The 22020-nt window shown below is 37.6% G+C and overlaps 1 protein-coding gene across 2 annotated transcripts in view; it reads left to right on the top strand.

Moving 5' to 3' along the window:
• The window catches only part of LOC136863973 (titin), a 982878-nt gene that overhangs the window by 929308 nt on the left and 31550 nt on the right, over positions 1 to 22020 (top strand). For both annotated transcript variants that reach the window (XM_067140442.2, XM_067140441.2), the window contains 2 exons: positions 15087 to 15290; positions 17325 to 17885. In XM_067140442.2, the coding sequence (XP_066996543.2) occupies positions 15087 to 15290; positions 17325 to 17885 (765 nt within the window). The remainder of the gene's footprint in view (positions 1 to 15086; positions 15291 to 17324; positions 17886 to 22020) is intronic.

Raw genomic sequence — 22020 nt, 5'->3', positions numbered from 1 at the left:
GCATACATCGGGCATCACCGCCGGCGCGGCTTGGCAACAATGCTCTCTCCGCTCTTCTGCGCTTGACGTCGATCTCGCGCACGTTCTTGGAGTATCAACATGAATTCCACAAAGCGTTTGCGATCTTTTACTGCGTGTGAGAAACTGAAAGTAGTTCGGGAAGCCAAAATTATTGGAAATCGTGCCGCTGGTAGGAAATACAATATTGATGAGTCGTGTATTTGCGATTGGAGAAAGAAGAATGCTATTAACATGTAGTGATTATCTTAGAGCTTTTCGTGGACTGAGTGTACAGTTTCCAGAAATTGAAAAGAAACTTTATATATATGTGACAGAAAGGTGGGAATTGGGATATGGTGTGTCAGCCGAAATGTGTCAGCTAAAGGCATTAAGAGATCGCAAAGGAACTTTCATCAGAAGGGTTTAAGGCAAGCCGATGATGGGTTTGTAATTTTTATAAAAGAAATGAAGGCGTACCTCAATTTCACAGCGTCTTCCTGGTGTCTAAGATGAGAAGTTATTGTTGTTTCAGCGTCACATAATTCGGTTGCGGAAGAAAAATGCATATTTGCTTTCCCAAATTGGCAGTGCAGATCAGATGCCAGTCTACTTTGAAATGCCAGTGGACAGGACTGTGAATGTTAAGGGTGCAAAAAGTGTTACCATTAGAACAGGTGATAATGAAAAACAATGGTGTATGGTAATGTTGTGTATTCTCGGCGACGGAACCAAAGTGCCGCCATACATTGTTCTCAAGCGAAAGATGCTTCCTAAAAATCTACCGCTGGTGTTATTCTCAGATCTCAGAACTCCGGCTGGATGGACAGTTCACTTGTGGAAGACTGGGTAAAGTGTGTCTGGCAACGTTGCCCTGGTGCATTATTGGGACAAAAGAGCTTGCTTGTTCTCGACAGTTACCGCGGCCACACTACACATGCTGTGAAGAAACATATCAAGGATGGGAAAACCGACCTAGCAGTCATTCTGTGTGGGATGACATCTATGCTACAGCCGCTGGATGTCTGCATGAACCGTCCATTTTTGAAACAGCTCTATACAGAATGGATGGCGGCTGATAATCACACACTGAAGCCAACTGGTCGCATTCAGCACCTGAAAGTTCAGCTGCTGTGTTAATGGATTTTGACGGCATGGAATCGTATGCCTGGAGACCTCTTATGGAAGAGCTTCAGGAAATGTAGCATTTCTGATGCTATAGATGGCAGCGATGACGACATTTTGTGGCAAGGTGATGGTGATGAAAGTTCTGAAGTTGGTACTGATGATGATGATGATGATGAATGAACTCGTTGGATATCATTCTGGAAATGTTTGTTTACTTTTATTTGTATTTTCTAATCATTTGATGTGTGTTAGTAAAGATTGTAAATAATTTTGACTTCACGTTTTTTTTTAAGTTGTTCTTTCGAAATAAGGGTGCAGGTCTTATTCGGTGGCGGATGGTATTCGAGATTATACGGTAAACTTTATTGTTCTCAATACGATCTTACTTAGAGTAAATAAATATCACATGAGATACGTTCACTTCTTGATCAGAAAACCACTTTGTCATTGAGTCTATTCCTTAACAACACACAACTCCCACTCAGTTCGCTTAACAACTACACAATTATACACAATTATAAACAACACTGCAAGACTATTAGAAGAAAGAGCATGCTAAAGCAATTTACAATTGATTCTGACTAGTGCAGATATCAACAAGTCCTCACACTGATTATTCACTTGGGTTGGTGATGGCACGGGCGGGTGTGCGCGTGTCTCAGTACGTACATGTGCCTCTCTGCCGTCAGATCGATATATATTGTTAGACAGATAGTCTAGAAATCTGTAACTTCTGGAAATGTTCCTGCAATGTCCTGATTGGAACATACCCGAATGTTCAAAGAATAATCTGTCGACCGGCCTGTTGATTGGAGTACTCCTGTGTAGATTAAACTCGAACATTTGACCAAAATAAAAAACCCATAATGAAGAAGTCTGCATGATTCCTAAAGTTTTCACATGTATCTGGATAACGAAAATATCATGATAAGCCTCCAGAAACCTCCATATGTATCAGAATGATAGTAGTTTTCTGCAGTTTTCGACTGAACAGATTTTGAGGTTGTATGAATTTGCAATACATATTTACAGGGAAATCATATGTTAGATATACTTAGCATTTAATGAAAGAATTAAAATGTATTAAACATAATAATTGAAGGTTTTACAAGGGTTAGGTTAGGTGTAAGATAGTGTACATACAACAACTTCACAGGCTTTGTTATTTACATTAGGTTCTCGGATATAATATCAACATAAATGAACCTCCTTACTTACTTACTACTTACTGGTCGGCGCTATGGTCCTTGTAGGTCCTTGGCCTCCTTTATCACCTGCTTCCATTCATCTCGGTCCTCAGCTTTTCTTCAATGTTTAACTCCTAACTTTCTAAGGTCATCCTCAACATCATCAATCCATCTTTTCCTGGGTCTTCCTCTCCTCCTCCTTCCATCAAATTTTCCTATAAACACCTTTTTAATGGTGCAGGTTTCTGCCATTCTCTGGACATGACCGGCCCACCTAATTCATCCCTGCTTAATTTTAGTAACAATATCTGGCTGGCCAAACAGTCCTTGCAGCTCTACATTTGTCCTCATTCTCCACCCATCCTGATCTCTTACTGCACTGAATATCTTTCTCAATATCGTCCTTTCCCACCGTAACAGCCACTATTCTTCTCTGGAGGTCATCACCCAGCATTCTGATCCATACATAACTATTGGTCTTAGTACTGTTGTGTATATTTTAATTTTTGTATTCCTGCTAACATTCCAGGATTTAAACATATTTTGCAAGGCATAAAAGCATCAGTTTCCACTGTTATCCTCTCCTGTATTTCCACGGAGGTTTTATTGCCCTCTGTTATTATAGAGCCTAGATATTTGAAAGATGTGACTCTTTGATATTCCTTCCCATTTAATCTTACTGTGCTTCTTCATCTTACTCCCTCTGTATCTCCCATCTTCATATATTTTGTTTTGTTTATATTCACTTCTAGTCCTAGGTCTCGTGCTTTCTCTTCTAATACTGAGTAGCTCTCTTCAAGAGCTCTTTCATTTCTTGCAATTATTGTTACATCATCAGCATATGCTATCACTTTTACTAATCTGTTCAAAATGGTTCCCCTGGGTTGATGGGCAATTGATAGATTACTTTTTCCAATGCTAGGTTAAAAAGCAGTGTGGAAAGTACATCTCCCTGTCTTAGTCCTCTACCCACTAAAAACTCCTCTGACAGATCTTGCTCCACTCTCACCTTGCATACTGTTGTTTTCAAGGTCATTTCTGTTAATCTAATCAATTTCCTCGGGATTCCATATTCTGTCACAATCTTGTAAATTTTACCCCTATCTAGACTGTCATATGCCTGTTTAAATTCAACATACAGCTGATGTAGCTGTTTGTCATATTCATAAAACTTCTCTAGCACTTGTCGTAATATAAATATCTGATCCAGAATAGAGCGATGTTTTCTAAAGCCCTGAGTGGTAATCCCCTAATATTCTTTCCATCCATAATTCCAATCTTAAGGCTAGTACCTTAACAAAACCTTGTACGTTCCATCCAGCAAGGTGATCCCTCGATAATTTCCACATATTGCCTTATCTTCCTTTTTATGTATTGGGTAAATTATAACCAATGTCAAATCCTTGGGTATTTCCTCCTTTGTCCAAACCTCCTTAATCAATTCATAAACAGCCTTTTCTATTCCCTCTCCCCCATATCTCAACAGCTCTGACTCCATTCCATCTTCACCTGGGGCTCTATTATTATTCTTTAATGCATTAATTGCAGCTTTGACCTTTTCTAAGTCTGGCTGTTTTATTGATTCCTCTTCCAAATGTCTTTCTTCCCCATCAATATTTATATTTTCCTCCTCTCTATCATCTTCATTATTTCCATTGAGTAACTCGTAAAAATACTCCTGCCATCTTCCAAGCACTTTGCTTTTATCACCCAGAAGGTTTCCATCTTTATCCTTGAAGAAAACAGCTCTTGGTTGAAATCCTCTCTTAAGGTCTTTTGTTCTTTCATAGAATTTTGTAGCTCATTTCTATCCTTCATTTCGTCCAGTTCTTTGATTCTCTTTCTTTCAAAAGCTCTTTTCTTATATCTACATATCTTATCTGCTCTTCTTCGTTTCTCTCTATACTCTTCTACTGTTTGTCTTGTTCTCCTTTGAAGCATTCTGTTCCTAGCATCATTCCTCTCTTGGATTAATGTTGAACATTCCTCATCAAACCATTCTGCTCTCTTTACCAATTTCTTCTTTCCCAGGGTACTATCTGCAACTTCACTGATAGTTGTTTTCAGTATCTCCCATTTATCTTCCACTTCTCCTTTCTCCCATAATTCCCTTTTTATTTCCAAAGATTCAGCCATTTTCTTTTTGTATTTCTCTTGCAATTCCTCATTTTTTTAGACCGTCAGTATTGTGCTTTGCCTTTCTTCTTACTTTTTCCGTTCTTGCCAAATCTATTTTTGTCTGTTCTTGACCTTAACAAGATAGTGGTCTGTATCTGCATCAGCACCTCTGCAGCTTCTAACATCCATAATATCTGATGTATGTCGCCTGTCTATGATAACATGGTCTATTTGATTTCTTGTCACACCATCTGGTGAAATCCAGGCCTCCTTGCAAATGTTTTTCCTAGGATGCCAAGTACTTTTAATTATCATCTGCTTTCCGCTCACAAAGTCAATCAATCTCAATCCGTTATCATTACTTACTTCATGCAGGCTTTCTTTCCCTACTAAGTGTTTGTACACCTCTTCTCTTCCAATTTTTGCATTTAAATCTCCAAGGATAATTTTCACATCGTGTCTTTGAACTTTATTAATTTCTTCCTCCATTTTAGTATAAAATACATCTTTTTTCTCATCTTCTGCCTCCTCAGTTGGGGCGTACACACAAAACACAGTTACGTTGAAGAATTTTGCCCTAATTCCCACAGAGCACATCCTATCATTGATTGGAGTAAAGTTGATCACACTTTGCTTTACTGACTTATGTATGAGGAATCCTGTGCCATTACTGCCTGCTTCTTCTCCACTGTACATCAATATATGTTGTCCAGACATCATCATCCCTTGCCCTTTCCATCTTAGTTCCTGTACAGCTGCTATTTTCACTCCAAACTTATCCATTTCATTCCTTATTTCTTTCAACTTACCAGGTCTCTTCAATGTCTTAACATTTCACATTGCTAATATAATATCCTTTTTCCTTCTCTTTAGCCATTTATCTCACCGGTTCATCACCAAGTTTTCCAGTTCTGCTTTATTCATTCTTAAGGTATCCATAACAGTTGTTTTTTTACGAGGTAGGGGAGTTAACCTTACGCTCAACCCCCAACCTGGAGGACCAGGGTATCACTCTTAGTCTGGATCATCACCTTAGACCTGTCCAACTTGGGTGGCTCTACCAGGAGCAGATGCTCCCGCCGTCATAGTCCTAAGGATCGTTTGACCACGCAAGCCTCCAATAAACACCCGGCGAAATATATTTTGCCTTCGTCAAGGTGGTGATACCTTCGGGAGGAATGAACCTCTTACAATGAGTAAAAATCCAGGACGTCGATCACATGCAACTTTCAGCCAGTCTTTTGTTACATCAGCTTACGTTCATCCTTGTTCCTGAACTTGAATGACATTGACAGCTGGAAGATTGCACATCGGTAAAGTTTTTCTTTTAAAAACAAAAAGGGTGGTAGCTTTCTACCATCTGCTGTAACTGCCAACATGATGGTACACTGTAACATGTCTGCGCCCATTGTTTTAATTAATACGCGTACTTTGTGAAATATCAAAATAGATGGAAGTTTGGTCCATATTTCCAATTTCAGAAAGAAGAAAATCATTTTCTCATCTAAGTTTGATGCTGAACTTATGAAATGACTTTGTCCATGTAATCAGGCAGTCCTTCACTTTCATCTGCATCATCTCTTACAATACACCAATGCCATCATTTCTCAGTTCCACTATGTAGTCAAGTACTTCTTTTTCCATTGCCATAAGACCTACCTTTGTCGGTGTGACGTAAAGCAAGTTGCAAAAAAAAAATTATTTCTCGACGTGGAGAAATTTTACACACTTTGGGCTACGAAACGACCGACACGTGGATTTAACTTTCTTTAATTCTTCTTTATGAGCCTGCCAATAGCAGATAGATGCTTGGAATCGTGCAACGTATTTGTTAGGTGCAAGTTCAACATTTTACCAAAGGTGCTAGTGGAAATTATGTGGTTCTACACCAAAATCTATTCCTGCAAACTTGTTTCCATTATTTTCTGCAAAATAAACAACTGCAAGTTTAAACTGCGTGGTATGACTACTATTCTTTCATCCCATTTTGCATGTCACTTTACATCTCACTCGTCTCGCTGCTATAAGAGACTGAATGCAGCTGTTTGTTTCCTATCTATGGTCCCACCCAGAGGCAGCCCAGGGTAGCAAGCAATTGGAAGGGATGGTTAATGGCCTTGGACGTTCCATATTTATAGATGCTAGGAATCGTGCAACATACTTGTTAGGTGCAAGTTCAATTTTTTACCAAAGATGCTAGTGGAAATTAAATGTGAGAAAATTAAGATTTAGAAAAGTATGTCCTAAAAATCTTGAGGGAGGAAAGTTACTTCGGAGGGGGGGGGGGGGATATGCGAGTTAATACGGTACCAGGCAGGGTGTTCACTGGGATTCTAGAAAGAAGGGTGTGGTCAGTGATTGAGAATAAGCTGGATGAAAACCAATGTAGTTTCAGACCACAGAGGAGCTGTGTCAGGACCAGATTTTCAGAATGTGTCAGGTAAGTCAAAAATGCTACAAAACAATGTTTATGTTCTGTAGGTCTTGAGAAGGCTTAGAGTACCATGAGAGAAGATGTTAGTCATACTGAGGGATTATGGGATTAGGAGTAGGTTATTTAATTGTCTATAGGGCTGCGGTGAGAACTGGTGGTAGAATGAGTACTTGGTTCAAAGTAGTTACAGCGGATAGAGAAGGCTGCAGTCACAATATAATTATTAAATTAAATATCCTATGACATATGAAGGCTGTAATAATTTACTTTTGTTGTTCATAGTATACTTTAATCATTTACAGAAAGGTGTAAAATGACAGAGAAGGATTTAGTTGGGAGGAAATGTAGTGAGCCATTTAGCTTATGCTAATGACTTGGTCTTAACCTACTGTTGGTCACGGGGTGAGTGCAGCACTCATTTCTTTTTAAACCTGTGCCGTACAAAGCTAAATAGTGCTATACTTTTGAATCACCATATAGCTGCCTATAGTGTAAGGCCAAGAATGTTGGAAAGTATGGCACGACCTTCATTAGTAACCAGACCATCAAACTGACCACAGTGCAGTACCAGTGAGTGAGTCACTCATTTATTATCATTGGCATTACAGTTCCTTTTCCAACTTCCTTATTGTCACGGATCAAGATTCCATAATTGCAGTAGTAATTGTTTATTAGAGGTGTTAGATGATATAGATGATATGATGATAAACGGGGTTAAAAGTCAGGTTGTGAGTTTCACAAATAGGAAAAGTCCTCTCAGTTTTAATTACTGCGTTGATGGGGTGAAAGTTCCTTTTGGGGATCATTGTAAGTATCTAGGTGTTAATATAAGGAAAGATCTTCATTGGGGTAATCACATAAATGGGATTGTAAATAAAGGGTACAGATCTCTGCACATGGTTATGAGGGTGTTTAGGGGTTGTAGTAAGGATGTAAAGGAGAGGGCATATAAGTCTCTGGTAAGACCCCAACTAGAGTATGGTTCCAGTGTATGGGACTCTCACCAGGATTACCTGATTCAAGAACTGGAAAAAATCCAAAGAAAAGCAGCTCGATTTATTCTGGGTGATTTCCGACAAAAGAGTAGCGTTACAAAAATGTTGCATTGTTTGGGTTGGGAAGAATTGAGAGAAAGAAGAAGAGCTGCTCGACTAAGTGGTATGTTCCGAGCTGTCAGCGGAGAGTTGGCGTGGAATGACATTAGTAGACGAATAAGTTTGAATGGCGTTTATAAAAGTAGGAAAGATCACAATATGAAGATAAAGTTGGAATTCAAGAGAACAAACTGGGGCAAATATTCATTTATAGGAAGGGGAGTTAGGGATTGGAATAACTTACCAAGGGAGACGTTCAATAAATGTCCAATTTCTTTGAAATCATTTAGGAAAAGGCTAGGAAAGCAACAGATAGGGAATCTGCCACCTGGGCGACTGCCCTAAATGCAGATCAGTATTGATTGATTGATTGATAGAGTTCCCGAAACTGAAGGTGAGATTGAAGATTCAGAGTACTCCCATGTAGAGCAACCCACCAACAGTGATCATGACAGCACATCTTATATTTGTGGAGACGTAGCATTTCCTGATCAGCTGGTCGAGTCTACTCCTCAGTTTGTTGGATGTTAACGACATTCCTGTATAGAATATGCTTCCTCCTCATCCCAGAAATGCAGGAAGGGAAGAAACATCATGATTCATTCACCAGGAGTCAACGTCTTGCATAAAATGGAAAGACAGAATATGAATCGTGGTCTTATTACTTCCCAGACAGTGTGTTGAAGAAAATAGTGCTTTATATGAATGTTCCCTCATGCTTAATGATAGCTAATTATTCTTGGAAGGGGGAAGCTGTGTGTACTGTAGAATTACTTTACTTATTGGGTGGAATGAACTCTTCTCATCAAATTATTGAAGAATATGATGGATGGCACAGCTCCTGAAATGATTCATCTACTGATGTCATACTGGATATTTTACTTGCTTTTGAGATTTCTTCGATTTAATTATGTTCAGATAAGGAAACAAAGGGAAATGAGAAATATTTATGGGTTCTGTAAAGATTACAGCTCCGTAGAAGAGTACGTCACCATTGACGAGATGTTAGAGTAATTTCATGGGCAGTGCAGTTTCAGGCAGTATATGCCAAAGAAGCCAGCAAAGTGTGGGATCAAAATTTTTGCCATGGTGTATTCACAGATGTATTACACGTCCAACATGTAGATCCAATATAAATGGTCCGTTATTGGACATAATACATTTTCCAGCTAACTCATTCCTGGTTGCCAGCGTTTCGCCCTCGTGTGCTAGGCTGGGCTCATCAGTTGGTACCTAGCACACCTACCAAGATGCTGGATAGTGCATACCGTGGAGGCCACTGCGTAGGCTAATTGTAGCCACCAGCAGTGCCAATGCACTATGAGAGACATTGTCTCATTATCAAAAATTGATGCCTGCTTGGCCATCATCATCATCATCAACATGTAGATCTATGCTGGTGTTCAACTGGATGGACTGTTTGTTACTGATAGTAGAGTAAGTAGCATTGCGAAAAGATTGACAGAACCAGTAAAAAACGCTGGTCATAATATGTTGGAAAAGTGGGTTCTCTCATAAATGGACTGGCGAGAGATGACAGTCTTACTGTTGTCCCTTCTATCAAGAAGAACAAGACTACTATCTCACCAGAAATTTTGAACACTAGGCCAAAGGAAGTTAATTAGTTTCTTTTCTGTGAAGATGACCATTTAGTTTCCTATTTGCCATGAAGGTACAAGAATGTGATACTACAATCTCATGTATGCATGATTCTGATGTGATCAATGAAACTTCCGGTGACTTGAAGAAGCCGACAACCTCACTCAGGAAGGGGTGGATGTAGCAGACAAGCTGAAAGCTCAGTACACAATGGCAGCAGTGTGCTATTGATGGCCTCTTTGTATATTTTTTTATATTAGACGATATTGAAAAAATCAACACCCAGATCACTTTCTGAAGCAACACAAATGAGAAGATGAAGCAAAGAAAATTCTTTAAAACTTTGGCTTTAAGATCTGATGAAGAATCACTTAGCAAGAAGAGTTTTTACTAGTGGCATTATGCAGATGTTCAAAGGAGAATGCAACAAAATATTGGGCAACCACAAGAGGAACAGACACCTCTACCAAAAGTGGTCCAAGTTTGAGCAAAATGTGCCAACAGCCTACAGAATAATATTTAGAAAATAATAGTAAGATGCACTAAATGTCAGGTCCCAGTGTGTGGTCAGCACAGTGTCTGTAGCTTATTAGTCAGAGGTGCCCTGGATGTGTTGAGGTAGACATGGAAGATGATTACTAAGTGTACCTAGAGATCATAACACAATATACATGGAAAAAATAAGTACTTATATATAATTATGTTTTCTTGAAAAATAATTATGCACATCATAACAAGAATTTATTTTGTAAAATCCTAGTTGTTAATTGTACAGTGTTTGATTCTTATTTACTTCATGTAAAAATGTATGTAAGCTTATGTTTCAAATATAGGCTAGTAAGGAATGTTGATTTAAAAATGGCATGTGGAGTAAAATGTAGTTTACCATGATGTTTGTAATAATTTGGTACTTTCTGCTCCAGTAAATATAGTAATATACTTAACCTATCAACAAAAAGTATCTAAAGAATAAACAAACATCAACAGTATAACAAAAAAGCAGTAATAATAAATTTAAAGGCCATGAAAAGCATATTACATTAGCAGTGAGTGTGCTGCTCACCCGCGACCAGTGGTGTTAGGAAATGAGCCGCAGACTGGGCTGGAACCCTGCATTCAAATATCTTGTAGCTTGTAAAGAAGTGCAGTGAGTGTGATAAGAAAATTAACATTTCCAAGATTAAAGTGATGTTGGAAGGGAAGAAATGTAAGAGGTTTGAATGTCAGGTTGGGAATACAAAACTGGAACAGGTGGGTCATTTCAAGTATTTAGGATGTGTATTCTCTCAGGATTGAGCCTCCGTGGCTCAGGCAGCAGCATGCCGCTTTCTCACCACTGGGTACCATGGTTCAAATACCGGTCACTCCATGTGAGATTTGTGCTGGACAAAGCGAAGGCGGGACAGATTTTTCTCCGGATGCTCCGTTTTTCCCTGTCATATTTCATTCCAGCAACACTCTCCAACATCATTTCATTTCATCTGTCATTCATTAATCGTTGCCCCAGAGGAGTGCGACAGGCTTCGGCAGCCGGCACAATTCCTATCCTCGCCGCTAGATGGGGGCTTTATTCATTCCATTCCTGACTCGGTCGAATGGCTGGAAACAGGCTGTGGATTTTCATTTCATTCTCTCAGGATGGTAGTATATTAAGTAAAACTGAATCAAGGTGCAGCAAAACTGGTGTAGTGAGCTCGTAGTTGCGATTAATGTTATTTGATAAGAAAGAATTTGGGCCTTGGATGAAACTATATTTACATTGGACTGACTTCAGACCATCTTTGATGTACAAGTGTGAAAGCTGGGTGGACTTGGGATATATTATTCATAAGTTAGATGTAACAGATATGAAAGTAGTAAGAATGATAGCTAGTACAAATAGGTGAGAACAATGGCAGGAATATGCTGAGAATGAGGCTAGGTTTGGAATAAACTTGATGGATGAAGCTGTATGTATAAACTGAATATGGTGGCGGGGTCAAATGAGGCAAACGAAGGACATTAGGTTACCTGTTGTAACAGAATTATGAACTCAGCCATGGACGATAAGAAAGTAGAGGGGGACCAAGCAGATGGTGCGTAAGACTAAGTTTTTAGTAAGTGATCAGAATTGTTTAACTGAATGAGACCATAGAGCTAGTGATAATGGAGGATAAAAATTAAACAAACTTCCTTGGATAGTATCTCAGGCAACTGTTGAATTATGATAATATTTTGTCATTGTAGTTAATTTACTAGGGGCTGCCTAGCCAAGGTGGAAAGGCTTGCTGGGGTCACCCGGAAGAATGTGGGTTTGATTCTCTGTCTGGAAGTTGAAAAATTTAGAAACAAGATTTCTACTTAGGGTGAGGCACATAGCCCTGGGGTTCACTCATCCTACACCAAAGATGTGTACCAGGTTAATTTCTGGGACCAGAGGCAGCCGTGTTAGAGCTAACCTCTCTATCCCTCGTAGTACCAATTTGCAGACTGTGGAAGCCTTAATTTTCCACTCCTTCATGAACCTTCATGGACGGAGATGGCTCTGCATGTTTGTTTTGCTGTTAATTTAAAGATATGTATATCCAGGAAATACATTTTCCAAATTGAAGATTGTGTAGAATGGTCCTTATGACAGTTTTCAGTGCTATTTATCTTAACCTCTGAGTAATAAGTTTAGTTATAGACACTTTTTCTTATCTCTGTTTCAATCAGTTTAATGCTATCCCAAATTTTCTGAATCACTTTCTTGATTTGGTTTTCAGTAACTCCAGTTCCATTGAAGTAAAATCTAGTAATGAAAGCATTGTCGCCCTCGATAGACACCACCCAGCATTAGATATTTCTTTACCTATAAGTGAGCTATACAATTCCTTGCCTGCTGATAGTTCTTATTTTGACTTTTTAAATGGTGACTATAATGGACTAAATTATTATCTGTCACAGTTCAGCTGGAAGGTGATGTTTCAAAATGTATCAATTGATAAAGCAGTAGAAACCTTCTATTCAGTACTACATTATGGCATGGAACTTTACATCCCTATACGGAATTATAAGCCTCCCAATTCCCAAAGTGGTTTAATCATAAATTGAAGTCCCTGATTATTGAAAAGAAGAAAGCACACAAGCGATACAAAATATCAGGTCTCAATAGTGATTATCAGCATTTCTCAAAATTAAGAAATGAATGCAAGTCTGAATCTAAATCTTGCTATACAATGTATGTCTCCAACTGTGAATGAAGTATTACTTCCAATCCACAGAAATTCTGGCAATATCTAAGTTCTAAAAGGTCATGTAATAATATTCCTTCAACAATGCATCTTAATGAAGTTACAGCAGATACTGGAGAAAATATTGTCAATCTTTTTGCCAACCACTTTTCATATGTTTATTCTTTTTATCAGAATAGTAGTAGTATGTCATATGATTATCCTTTCTCTGTCAATCTGTCAGTCATAAATATTAGTAGGGCAGAAATTTACAACAAACTTATATCTCTGGAATTAAAAAAACTGTAGGACCTGATGGTGTTTCAGCTTACCTGCTCAAGTACTGCTCATTTATTTTATGTGAAGCACTCTTTTATCTGTTCAACTTATCATTAAACTAAGGCGTTTTTCCATTGGAATGGAAGAAAGGATTTGTTAGTCCAGTTTTCAAAAATGGTGATAAAACTGACATAAAACAATATAGACCAGTTATAATTTCTTCTCATATTTCCAAAATGTTTGACTCAATAATTCTTGACAAAATCACACCTCTCTTTAGAAACATCATCATTGATGAGCAACATGGATTCTTTTCAGGACGGTCAACCTGTAGCAATCTTATTTTATTCTATCAGTTCCTCTTGGATGCAATAGAGAACCACTCCCAAGTGGACTGCATTTATACAGACTTCTCAAAAGCTTTTGACACTGTTGACCACGATATCTTGCTGCAAAAACTAACTGGCTACGGAATTAATGGGCCTCTCCTCTTATGGTTTGAATCATATCTTAAAAATCGCCTGCAGATTGTTAAAATAAGGAATCATTTTTCTGCGCCTATTATTGTTACCAATGGAGTTCCTCAAGGGTCTCACCTTGTGCCCTGACTTTTTACTCTCTACATAAATGACATTAAAAATATACTTAAGAATTCTGAATTGCTTTTGTTTGCCGACGATGCAAAAATTTTTATGCAAATTAATTGTCCACTTGATTGTTTAAAACTTCAAGAAGATTTACATCATCTGGAAAAGTACTGTATTCAAAATGGGTTGAAACTTAATCATGAGAAATGTAAAATAATATTGTTTTTTTTTTAAAGAAGAAAATATCATTTCAGTACAAATTTAGTAATAACAACATTCTAACTCCTGTTTCACAAGTTAATGACCTTGGTGTTTTATTCAGTTATAACCTATCGTTTAATGAACATATTGAAAATATTTGTAAGAAAGCATTTCAAAGATTGGATTGCATTACTAGATATTCTAGAGAATTTTCAAACTTAGCTACCTATCGATTGCTGTATGTGTCTATGGTATGCCCTATACTAGAATACTGTACCCCTGTTTGGAACCCTTCTCATCAGACCTCTATCCATAGATTAGATTCAGTACAACATAAATTTCTTCGTTTATATTCATTTAGAGCAGGATTCTCATATGATAATGTTGATTATACATCCTTACAACAGTCCTTAAATATGCATAGCCTGTCACAACGCCGTGAATTATTGGATACACTCTTCATTTTTAAATTGCTTCATTCCTTGCTGAACTGTCCACAACTCCTAGCAAAAATTTAACGTACATGTAGCAGACAGACGCACAAGGTTCAATAATACATTGTCTACAAATTGGCATAGAACTAACTACGCATTCAATGGGCCAATTGAACGAATGTCAAGATCTCTAAACAAAGTGAATATTGATATATTTAACTGCTTATTGTCAAAATTTAGAAATCACTTACATAATCTCCAGAATTGACTATTACTTTCCTGTGATTACTTGTAATATAACCTGTGTATATATCTGTACATATTTTACTACTTATACTCCATTGAACTTTCTTTTTAGTGTGTTTTGTTTATTCTTCTCTACTGTTATGTAAAATGGTATTACCTTTAATAAAATATTATTATTAATAAGAGAATTATTTGCAAAAATGTGTGGTTCTGTAGATCCATTGAAACCAATGACTGCCCACCAAATTATTTCCTTTCCAATATGTGTATGTGTAATGCATTCCTTGTCTTCTCAGGTTATCATAAAACTGGGCTCAGTATCCAAACTGAATGTGTATATTGTCTGAGAATGGCATATTTTTTCATTGATTCAGTATCCATTGGGGGTCATCCTGAATTTATTGCAAACAAGTCATCCTGTGTGCAGGAGTGGATGAAAGAAACCAACTTCTTCTTTATCATCATCATAACTGCACTGGAATAATCTCAAATGTCAAATCTAATGGAAACAAGCGAGTTGTAATCTAACATATGTATTATGTGAACTTAGTGTTTTATGACTTTCTGACAAAAGCAATATTTCTCTTTCAGATGTAGCCTCAAAACATATGAGTGAAATGACAAATACATTTAAATCGAAAGCTCAAAAGTTTGCTGCTGATATCATGACAGATGTGAGAACACCAATGAAACAAATAGAATCTGAGAAAAGTGTAGCTCCAAAAGCAGGAGAAAGTGGAAAAAAAGAGGATGACCCTCAGGCATATCGGGAAGAATCCAGGGTTTCTGAATTTGGTAAGTTTGTCAAGAAATTTCAAGTTCCTTTATAGAATTATTATTAATAATATTATATGGTCGGAGCTTAATTCAAACATGGTATCATCATCAGTTTAAGTTCCAGTTTCATGAGTATTCATAAGCCTCTTCTGCTCTCCTCTATTCATAAATGCCATGTACTTCATGACATTATCCATTGTACTTCCCCTAACTGCGATGTCAGTCCTGACCATATCCATTGACCTTCTAACCTGGAGTTTTCCTTCTATCTCTCTCCAAGTGCACTCAGGCAGTTCTCATAGTCTCCATCCTCGTCATGTGTCCAAACCACCACAGTGTGGATGTACCAACTCTGTCTTAGTAGAACTGATTATTTTAACCATGATGTTTCAATTTTGTCTGTATTGACTTACATTCAGTCTATGAAAACATTTTCCACCTTGTCAACACTTCACATTACCGGGCGAGTTGGCCGTGCGCTGAGGGGCGCGCTGCTGTGAGCTTGCATCCGGGAGATAGTGGGTTCGAATCCCTCTGTCGGCAGCCCTGAAGATGGTTTTCTATGGTTTCCCATTTTCACACCAGGCAAATGCTGGGGCTGTACCTTAATTAAGGCTATGGCCACTTCCTTCCAACTCCTAGGCCTTTCCTATCCCATTGTTGCCATAAGACCTATCTGTGTCGGTGCGACGTAAAGCCATTAGCAATACTTCACATTTTATTATGTTACCTCCCGTACATGTTTTGAGAGCTCAACTGCTCCCTTCCTCAGCGGTACAACACATCAACAAAAATCCTTGGACTTGCTATTATAATCTGTGTCTTAATTCTACCCTTTACTCTTCATTGTACAATTTAAACATCCCTAGTATTACTAAATTCTTATCTAGTCTGGTAAGGATGTCTTAATCCCAGCTTCCTGCCTCACCTCCTCTTTTCTTGTCCATCCTGGTCTTCTAGATAGTGGGCCTCAGGAACTTCATCTCTGATGCCTGCATCTTGATGAGTCTCTCTTTGTGAGGATGCATGTTTTGATACCATAAATCAGGGCCTCTCAGGGTGCATGCACTGTGCACGGTGCAAAAGACGACTTTGTTTTGTTGACCAGAGTGCAGACCCCCACTCCTCGATTTGGAGCAATAGCACTGTCCCTCTCTTTCCCCACGCCTGTCTCGCTCGCTCCCCCTGTCTCCCTCTTCCTCACTTGCTCCGTAGCGCTCCAAATCCGAGCCAAGTTGAGCCGAGCTTAGCCGAGTAACTCAGAGACAAAGCGTTGGTCCGAGCCGAGCGGGACCAATGCACTGTGGACAGGAACTCTGCGCCGATGTCTCCACATGTGAGATTTTGGGCATTTCAGAGGTGCTGCCATAGATCAAGATACATATGAAGTAGCTGTTGAAAATGGCTTATTTTGCTTTCTTTAGAAAACTAACATTCCAAAGAAGGATCCTCACTTGTTGAAAAGAGAACTCTTCTGTAGCCTGTTTGTGATACCTCTTGTGGCTAAGTTGTCCTTGGAGGCTATACTGCAGAGGTAGGTGAAACTGTTCTCCCTCTCCAACTGTGATGGTCTGTTAGGGTTTTTTTTTGTTATTGTACAAGTTGCTTTACAACACCTTGAGAATATCCATTGGTCTACTTTTGCTGCCTTTGACCATGTTTTAGAGTAACTTCACATTGCCTCTGCTATCTTCATCCAGTTTCTGTGGGGAAATCTTCCATCTTTTAGTCTTCTCTTCTTGGACTGTCTTTTGAAGCACGTTTGCCTATTATCATTGTTTCATTAACATACTGGATATAATTTTATGAAAACATAAAATTTTATGTCAAATTGGTGATCATTAAGATGTAGAGATGGTGTAAAAACTTAACATTTTTATTTTCTTTGCCTAATTATATAGTGAGCTTTGTGAAATTCCTGGTCTCATCTCATCACTTACAAGCATTTAATTTCAAATTGGAGGCTGGGGACTGTTGAATTAATTTTAAGAGAAAGTTTTCAAATGGTTTCAATCTGATTGTTATATTACATTTTCCTGTATTGTTAATCAGGAACCAAACACATCGACCCTGGTACTGGACTCATTTACTTCAAATATGATTTTGGCTATGAATTTGGAATTGTCCTTCCTGATGATGAAAAGAAGAAAGGAGAGAAAAAGACTTCAAAACACGCACAAATCGAGCCAAAAAGACAGGGTGATATTGAGGTCCCCGTCATCCATGAAAAGACTGCATCAGAATCTGAATCAACCTTAGAACGCCCAAAGAAAATTTTAGGTCCTCAATCTGGTACAGAAGTTGGAAAAATCCCGCAGTTTCGCCCAAAGAAATTTACACACTTCAAGTCAGTTAAGTGGGAACCTGCATCAGAGAGTGAAATGTCAGAAGCTGAAGGAGATTCAGCACTTCACAAGAAACGATACAGCCTTCCACAGCCAACACCAGCTATGCTACAGAAAGAACCACACATACAAATTCCATCTTCTTCACGCTGGGATCAGGCTTCACCTAGTCCATTATCACTATCCCTTTCTCCTAGCCTACCTAGCCTTTCCCCACACTACAGCAGCATTGGTCCTCAGAGCAATACACCAGTTCAAGAATCTACAGGTATTTGATACACAGTATGATGTGTGTTGTTGCATCGCTTACTGTATGTTGATGTGCTTTTGAATGGTTTGCAGTAATGTTTGTCAGGCCTATACCTATGTGATTTTGTTTATAATTTCTTCACACTTAGTTATGGTTGAGTTGCCAAGCATGCTTTATAATCAGTGGTACTGTGTTTTTCATTTTGCCAACATTCATTCCAAGAAATAATATGATAGTTATTTGATATTTATACCTCATAAAATTTATTTAATGTAGAATTAGCCTCTAACTTTAAAAACAGAGATATCTTGCATTTTAATGATTATTTTTTAGAAAAAATCAAAATCCCAAGAATATTTTAGGCAAGCAAGCAGTAAGCAGTAAATAAACTTAAAACCCTGAATATCAAAGTTTTGTGCACCTAGTTACTTAAGTTGCCACAAGATGGCTTACAATTTCACTTTTATTTTTTTGATTTCTTGGACAAATTCTTGTCACAGTACAAGGTCACCAGTCACTATTACGTGGTATTGCACCAGCTCACAAGAAAAAGCAGAAAATATTCTTAGAGACTCCAAATATTCTATACTTACATTTCATTCATTTTCTTTGCTTTTTTTTCAAAATGGATAGTGATGAACAATTTCATTTAGCATTTAGTGGACTGGAATTGATGTTACAGACAGTGGGAGTGATACTGTATCCTTAGATGATGAAAGAATTTACAAATCTTCCAATGTTAGTTTATTGAACATCAGGGTCTGGAAAACGAGAATGCAAGACCTTTTAACACAGTCAGTGGAAGATTTTAATGATTGTTCACATACAATTCACTGCTGTAAGAATTTCATAGAATTTACCTTCCTTGTGTTTGACAAAAATTAATATATTAGAGCATTTATAAAATTATATTTTATTTTAAGAGGCACCTGAGCCAAGTCTCATAACGGTGCAGTACAATTGCATTTAATATAGGTTCTTTTAAAAAACGTCTAATTAACATTTGTTGTGAATAATTTTGAAAATTATAACTCTCCATAAGCTATGTTTATGATAAATATTAAATTTTACCATAAAGAAATGTTTATTTTTTCACCAATTTTTTTGAATGTTAAGAAGTGAAGTCATAACTGGAACACATAATACAATGAACACAAGTACAGGTGAATGTGGGAAGGGGGAACAACAGAATGAGGAGACAATGACAAACATGGTATGACAAGGGTAATCTCCACATTTTCATGTACTGCCATCTTCTCATAGATGAGCTTCTCTTCTCATCATATCCCGTTCTTCTCAGCCTCTGACAAGCTTCTTTCTGCTTTCCAGATTCATCATGAGGGCAAGCTAGGAAGGCAGATAAACACAAGGAAAATATAGAGACAAAGAGTTAAAGACTAATGCAGATGGTAGAAGGATAGGAACCCAACAGGTTAACAAAAGCAATAGAATGTAACCTGTTTATTTCTTTTTCATCACTAATATGGAACTAGTTATTACATTTTCACTGTTTAAAGGCTGTTACATTTGGGTGGTAGTAGTAGTAATAGTAGAAATTTCTTCTTTCCTGGTCCTCCGGCATTGTAGTAGCAGTAGAAATTTCTTCTTTTCTGGCCCTCCAGCATTATTGTAGTAGTAGTAATAGTTTCCTCTTTCCTGGCCCTCCAGCATTGTAGTAGTAGTAGTAGAAATTTCTTCTTTCCTGGCCCTCCAGCAGTGAAATTATTTCATAAGAAAAGTAAATATCATGCATTTAGTTTAAATTAGTACACAGAGGAAATAGTGCTTCAGAAAGGGAAGCTTTATTTTGTCATGAGGGAAGTTTCCTTAAAATAAGACTTCATTGGTTGTCATTGACTTCAATCAAATTGGTGATTTTCCTTCTGTTCAGCTTGCTGTGAAGTTCTACAAAAGAGACTTATGAAGAAATAATTGTAAGTGAACATTCAGTACAGTGAGCAAAAGTTCTGTTAACCCCGCAGTGCTTGCACGCGGACTCATAGTCCGCACTCTGTTACTTTCCTCTTCTTTCCGCTTTTCCTTGATCTTAGGAGACATGTGATTTCAATACCTTCCTGCCAATAGTTCCCATGTCTCGTTCTCTCATTTCGCTTCATTCTGTGCGGTAGTTTTGAAACAAATAGCCGATGCAGACTGACAGTCCAGCGCGACTATTGCTGTAGAAGTTTGCTAATTGTTGCTGCTTATTTAAGTATTGTAAGTGGGCTATTTTTGTAGATAGTAGGACTTTAATTTGAAGGTTATATGTCACTATTTGTGGTTCTTGGCCATATGGATAGTGCTTTGTTGCAAGTTAAAGCAAATAATCCTGACAACCCCATGTCATGCGCCTTCGTCACTTGTTCTAAGAACTTGTTGTGGAACATGTGCGAAACTGAGTTACCTTAAATAATCTGCCTAGTAATATTCTGTCAAGGATCTGTGAAACTTTTTAAATTGAACCTAAAGGACGTCCTCTGGAGAATTCCAGTCTATCCAGGGGTCGCTGTCCTTACTGTGATAGGAAAAAGAACAGACCTACTGCATGCAGTTGCCAAGGAGTGCGATAAATACTTCCCGTGGTTTTTTATTAAATTATCCTTGATATCTATGCCCAACGTCATCTTCATTACGGAACAATAATGAGAGTTATTACTTGTAAATACTTCTGTCTCGAACATTCTATTATTTTCTGCTCCAAACGCTTGAAGAATGTAGAAAGTGGCTAAAATATGCTCAGAGATGTTCATTCTTTATTATACGTAATGTATTATGTATTTATCTGTGATTGACAATCTTTCTTGTGGCTGTCCTCTGGATCGTTGAAGTAAATATTCTTCTAACATTGTTCTATAATATTTCGACACTTTTGGGTGTTGTATATATATTTTAGAATGATTTAATGTATTTTAAATTAGTTATTGTACCTCAAAAACGCATTTTATGTATTAGTTTTATGTTAGAAACGCCCAAATATATTTATATGTACATGCGGACCCACAGTCCGTCACAACTACTCATGCCATAAAAGGCAGCGCGACTACCTCAGGGTTAAATGGAGATTCCTAAAACAGCACTGGATGATATGTCTAATGTGACAGACAATATTTCCCCAAATATATTTGTTCTTCTCAAGATATCAACTGTTTTACCAGTTTCTAATGCTTCTGCAGAAATAGGGTTTTCTGCGTTGAGGCAATTAATGACATGTTTGAGAAATGCAACATCTGAATTACAATTAAATGGACTTGCCTTGCTGTTGATTCATTGTGATATTCACGTGTCTGATGTAGTTTTAGATAATTAATTTGTGCTATTGTTCAAACTTCAGTTTGTGCATTCAGGTTGTTTCTAAGAAAGTCATTCAAAATATGTGAAGAATTGTTTTGCAAAATTTTAAAATTCTCTATGTAGGCAACAGTCTATTTATGTAAATCTAACACATAAAAAATAGGGAAAATTTTGCCTTACTTCCCATAGAATATACTTGATTTGAATAATAGCTCTTGATAGTACTGTGTGTATTATTATGGTTGTGCTTCTTTCATACGAGTTCTAAAATGTCATGCAGGTCTTTTGGCCCCCTCTCCAAAAATAAAATTCTGTGTACGCCCTTGAGTAGTAGTAGGTGGTACTAGGAGATCATAAATTGATTATATCAGTATAAATTTTCAAATCGGAAGATCTATGTGGAATGAAATCAAGGGATACTTTACAATATCTGATCAGCAGCAATCTGAGTATTGCTTCATCTTAGTTCAGAAAATGGAGCCTGGATCTGCAGGTGGATACTTTCAGAATAAGGAAATTAGGCAGAAATATCTGAATATGATCAAAAGAATACACAATTAGCAATCCAAAATTTGAAATGAGTAACATTTAGGACTATGGAACAACATGAGATAGTGGGATATTTAACAACAACATTGTGTAAGGATACAAATAAGTGTACAACCAGTGAATTTACTTTTTGAAGGCAACATGTAAATGTAAAAGGATAGCATACAAGCCTCGAGTGCTTTCCAGTCTGTAGTGTCTTCCTTCATTGGCCTCATTTTTCAAGTTTAATATATAACAATATTTTGTGTGTCATTCTGACCTTCTCTCCTCCTATGGTAAGGTAATTATTTCCTTCTCCTTGTTATTTCTTTGG

The sequence above is a fragment of the Anabrus simplex genome, chromosome 2 (assembly GCF_040414725.1).
Source record: "Anabrus simplex isolate iqAnaSimp1 chromosome 2, ASM4041472v1, whole genome shotgun sequence".
NCBI lineage: Eukaryota > Metazoa > Arthropoda > Insecta > Orthoptera > Tettigoniidae > Anabrus > Anabrus simplex.
Note: the sequence above shows the minus strand (reverse complement) of the source record. Positions and strands in the feature narration are given on the sequence as shown.